The sequence below is a fragment of the Lygodium microphyllum genome, chromosome 9, assembly GCF_053477565.2.
Source record: "Lygodium microphyllum isolate KBCC chromosome 9, Lygodium_microphyllum_v1.1.10, whole genome shotgun sequence".
Taxonomy (NCBI): domain Eukaryota; kingdom Viridiplantae; phylum Streptophyta; class Polypodiopsida; order Schizaeales; family Lygodiaceae; genus Lygodium; species Lygodium microphyllum.
In genome coordinates this window covers 99192899-99197711 of record NC_141143.1, presented here as the reverse complement: position 1 = coordinate 99197711, position 4813 = coordinate 99192899, and the positions used below count along the sequence as shown (strand labels likewise).

The 4813-nt window shown below is 42.0% G+C and overlaps 1 protein-coding gene across 1 annotated transcript; it reads left to right on the top strand.

Moving 5' to 3' along the window:
• The first annotated feature begins 206 nt into the window (after positions 1-206).
• Positions 207-3791, top strand: LOC148031349 (pentatricopeptide repeat-containing protein At2g33680-like). Its single transcript, XM_087684878.1, has one exon. It carries the CDS (start codon positions 552-554, stop codon positions 3270-3272), a length of 2721 nt encoding a protein of 906 aa, XP_087541004.1. The 5' UTR covers positions 207-551; the 3' UTR covers positions 3273-3791.
• The last annotated feature ends 1022 nt before the right edge of the window (positions 3792-4813 follow it).

Sequence of the window (4813 nt, the reverse complement as noted above, 5' to 3'; positions counted from 1 at the left end):
GGTGAGATGTGTTCACGAAAAATAGTCAAGGTAGCATATATAAATGACCTTTAACTTAAAATTTTGGAATTAGATTGCATATGTTTGCCATGATAAAAAATGTGAGAGATTTTACACTATAAATTTTGTGAAGGTGGTAAATCTTGTAAGTAAAGTTTGAAGGTTTGACGTCTACCTTATAAGGCGTGCTACAGTCTTGCCCTTTGAGAAAATACTTTGCAGAGAGTTATGCATGGGAGTCTATTATTTCAGAAGATACTCTGGCAACAGTAGAGAGATCTCACAAGGGAGCCTCGACATAAGCCCCTTTACCCTAATGATGCAGCAGCAGCATCCATGGCAGAAGAATTGCTATGAATTAGGCCCCTTGACCCTAATGATGCAGCAGCAGCAGCATCCATGGCAGCAGTATTGTTATGAATCTGCATCCTGTACCCTAATGGCCCAGGAGCAGCCGGACCATATGTGCTGATCCGATCCTTCGTTTTTCTCACCGAGGAGTCACATACAGACACCCTGATGTCAACCGCGGATGACCCCTTAGCCTTGGAATGCAGGCGGGGCTGCCTGCGGCTGTTGAAGAGAACTTGGTGGAAATCCTCCAGAAATGCAGACACACGAAGAACCTGCAGTACGGCAGGCGCTTGCTCGCCTACTTGCAGCAGGGCCACCTCGAATGCCATCCCGTACTCGGCAATTTCCTCGTCCCCATGCTCGTCGAATGCGGGGCCTTGCATGATGCACAGCATGTGTTTGACAAGCTTACCCATGTTAACGAGCATTCTTGGACTTCCCTTATCTCAGGATACATCGACAATGGAGCACCACAACGCGCTTTGCATATCTACCATAGGATGCAACAGGAAACATCTGTTCAGCCTAGCAGGTACACTTATTTGGCCTTGCTCAATGCATGCACCAGATTGGAAGATATTAGTAGGGGTCAAGCAATGCATGCTGAGGTTATCAAAAGGGGGCTTGATAAAGAGCTTCAGATGGGCAGTACAATATTGGACATGTATGCCAAATATGGCTTGCTGCCAGAAGCATGCCAAGTATTTGATAGGTTGCCAGGTAGGGATGTAGTCACATGGGCTGCAATAATTGCTGGGTTTGCTGAACAGGGGCTCTGTGAGGAAGCGGCCAGCTGCTTACGTCAAATGCAGTCTGAAGGTGTTGCTCCTGATTCCGTAACATTTCTTTGCACCTTGAAGGCTTGTTGCACCATAGACACTTTGGAAGTAGGCCAGGAACTACATCATGAAATAACCAAAAGAGGACTGGAGAAACAACTTTATCTGGGTAGCACACTGGTGGATATGTACATAAAATGCAGGTCCCTTACTGAAGCCCAACAAGTGTTTCATGATCTTCAAGTCAGAAGTGTAGTCTCATGGAATGCCCTGATTGCAGGATATATTGAACATGGGCATGATGAGGAAGCTTGGGTGTGTTACCAACAAATGCTGGAGGAAGGCACATCGCCTAGTGAAGTTACATTTATTCATGGATTGAAAGCTAGTGGTGCAAGAGGAGCTTTAGAAAAAGGGCAAACAATTCATGCTGATATAGTCAAAAGGGGACTGGAAAGAGTGCTTCAAGTGGGCACTACACTAGTGCGTATGTACACTAAATGCAGTTCTGTTGCAGAAGCAAACCAAGTATTTGATAGCCTACTATCTCGAAATGCAGTGTCCTGGTCTGCAGCAATGACAGGGTATACCGAACAGGGGTTTAATGGAGAAGCTGGAGAATGTCTTCCACAAATGCTGCAGGAGGGCATATCTCCTGATTCTGTTACCTTTGTTTGCAGTTTGAAAGCTTGTGCTACTCTAGGCGCTTTAGAAACAGGCCAATGTATACATGCTGACATAATTAAAATGGGGCTAGAAGCAGAGCCCAATGTAGGTAATGCAATGGTGGATATGTATGGCAAATGTTGCTCTCTTGCAGAAGCGCACCATGTGCTTGATCAACTGCCGGCTAGAGATGCAATATCATGGAACACACTCATATCAGCATTTTCTGAACATGGACCTGTGGAAGAAGTGTTGAACATTTTCAGACAGATGCAGCTTGAGGGCATAACACCTGTTTCTGTTACCTTTGCATGTAGCTTGAAAGCATGTGGCATCCTGAAGGCCGTTGAGACAGGCCAACAGATACATACAGAAACTGTAAAAATGGGATATGAAAGAGAACTTTATGTCGTCAACACACTCGTGGACATGTATGGCAAATGTGGCTTGCTTGCAGAGGCCCACCAAGTATTTAATAAGCTCTGTGTTCGAGATAAAGTCACCTGGAATGCACTGATTGCAGCACATGCTGAACATGGACTTGATGAAAAAGTTCTGGACTGTTTCCACAGCATGGAAAGGGAAGGTGTGTCTGTGGATGCTGTTATGTCTGTTCTCTGCTTGAAGTCTTGTGCCTCCTTAGGGGCCTTAGAAACTGGCCGAGAATTACATTCTGTAACAAGCAAATTAGGCTTAGAACAAGAGCTTGTGGTGGGCAATATGCTGGTGGATATGTATGGTAAATGTGGGTCAGTTGCAGAAGGGCGTCGAGTGTTTGACAAGCTACTAGTTCGAGATGTAGTATCATGGAATGCAATGATTAAGGTGTATGCTGAGAACCATGAGGTTATCATGGCTGCAAATTGTTTTGAGGAAATGCAAGAGCAGGGTGTGAAGCCAGATACAATCACTTTTACCTCTCTTCTTGCTGCATGCAGCCATGCAAGCTTGGTACCCAAGGGCCAGGATTATTTTAGGGCGATGAGAGAACATGAAATTGAACCAAGGTTAGACCATTATGCTTGCATGATTGACCTGTTTGGAAGGTCAGGACACGTTTATGAAGGAGAGAGATTTTTAACAGTGGTACAGTATTGTCCATCCAGCATTCCCTTGAAGATTTTGCTTAGTGCATGTAAAACTTATGGGAAAATGGAACTTGGACAGAGATACTTTCAGCAACTCATGGAAATGAATCAGGAAGATGCGTCTGTGTATTTGTTGATGGCAGATATATATGCTGCAGCTGGTAGGCTTTCTGATGCACACAGACTAGAAGATTTACGGAGGTTTGCAGGGATGAAGAAAAAGGCTGGTAGTGTGTCAATTGAGCTGAACAAAAAGCTGCATGATTTTGTTGTGGGTGTCAATGCAAGCAAAAATTTATTGGAAGTTCTTGAAGTTTTGAATGCACAAATGAAAGATGACGGCTTTGTGCCACATGTAGATTTGGTTTTGAAAGTGTCTTCTTGACCCAGTATAAAGACATCAAAAAGACATGTTATGAAGCATCTATAAATGTTCATCAAGTTTCTGCAAGTGTAAAGGATTTAGGCAAGTTTTGGTGTAAAACTTAATGAGATGGAATAAACACACAAAAATCATGAAAGAATAATTAACTATGTTATGTAGCTTCAATGCAGAGGGGGATGCCTCTTTTTATCTCAATGTGGCTTTTCTAAACAAAGGTTTTGCCAGAGGCAAGAAGATCTCATTTTGGATGGGACATATATATTACAAAAGCCACTATTCAACAAATTGACATTTGAAGATGAAAGTGATATCACAAACTTGTTAGAATTTGCCAATTCTATGGGTAGTGCTCAACATTTAGTCTTTAGTTATTTTTCAGTTCTTAGTGTGAACACAACTAAAGTTATAAGTTGTGTCACCACTCTTAGAGAGTTCGAGTCAGTTAACTCTAGTTGAGTTAGAGCTAGGTCTATCTTAGACCTATCTTGTACCTTTCATTCTCATTCTTTTAGTTTCGCAAGTACACTCTACTCTTTTGCTTCAACACACTCATTGTCTCTTTTTTCTCTCCATAGTTGGCTGCAATTTTTCAACATTTGGTATTAAAGCAGATTCTAGATGCGGATTTAGTTCAGCCATTGTCAGCCGGTGTTGCTCCGCCTAAGGTCTTGTTGCTATTAGCCAGCTTTTTGTTGGAGAAAGAGAAGGACGAGCTGTTGCCGTTTTCAACTTGCGTGCAGCCCTACGTGCAGTCCCCTACGTAGCCCTCACATGCAGTTGGAGGAGCTGTTATTTTCAGCTCTGCTTCTTATTTTTTCACCTTTGCCTGTTATATTCTGTCTTGCTTGTAATTTTTTGCAAACCCTAAAAAGTGCAGAAATCCTAAATTTCAAATTTGGGTTTTTTTTGAAAATTTTACAAATTTCCATCCATTTTGGCAATCTCTTTTCAAATCTCAGCTCCTGTTGCCTAAAATTTGGGGCTTTTGTCAAATTTTGCTCTCGGAGTTTAAATTAATAACCAATTCGAAGAAATTTTACAACTTTGATATTTTTGCTAAAAATTTTGGGACTCTTGCTCGATTTACATTCCCAAAGAAGATTCGCGTATGGGATTGTAAATCGAGCAAGAATTACTTTAGCAATCTATACTTTAGCAAAGAATTATTTGGATGTAGATTTTTGTCCATTAACTGACAACATGGCACGTCAGGGGACTAAGGATTAGAGCAACATCCTTAAGTGCCCTCACTCAGTAGGACAAACTTGATGGATCAAACTACCCGTTGTGGAGTTTTATGGTGTGCAACCTTCTAGTAGTAAAGGACTTGGACTATGTTATAGGTGATTTGCAACGAACCAGGGGGTCTTGCACCTCAAACACCTCAACATAACACTAGAAACACCATATTAGGGAATATGAAAATTTCTCATAAGTTTGGGACACGTGGTCAAATCTTTGGATTTGTCATAACTTGAACACTATAACTCCAAATCGAGCGTTCTATAGCTCAGTAGATTCCATTTTTCAAGCGCTTTCCA

Bases quoted from the DNA above. Each gene is read 5' to 3' on its own strand.
- LOC148031349 (XM_087684878.1), top strand. From the start codon at position 552: ATGCAGGCGGGGCTGCCTGCGGCTGTTGAAGAGAACTTGGTGGAAATC.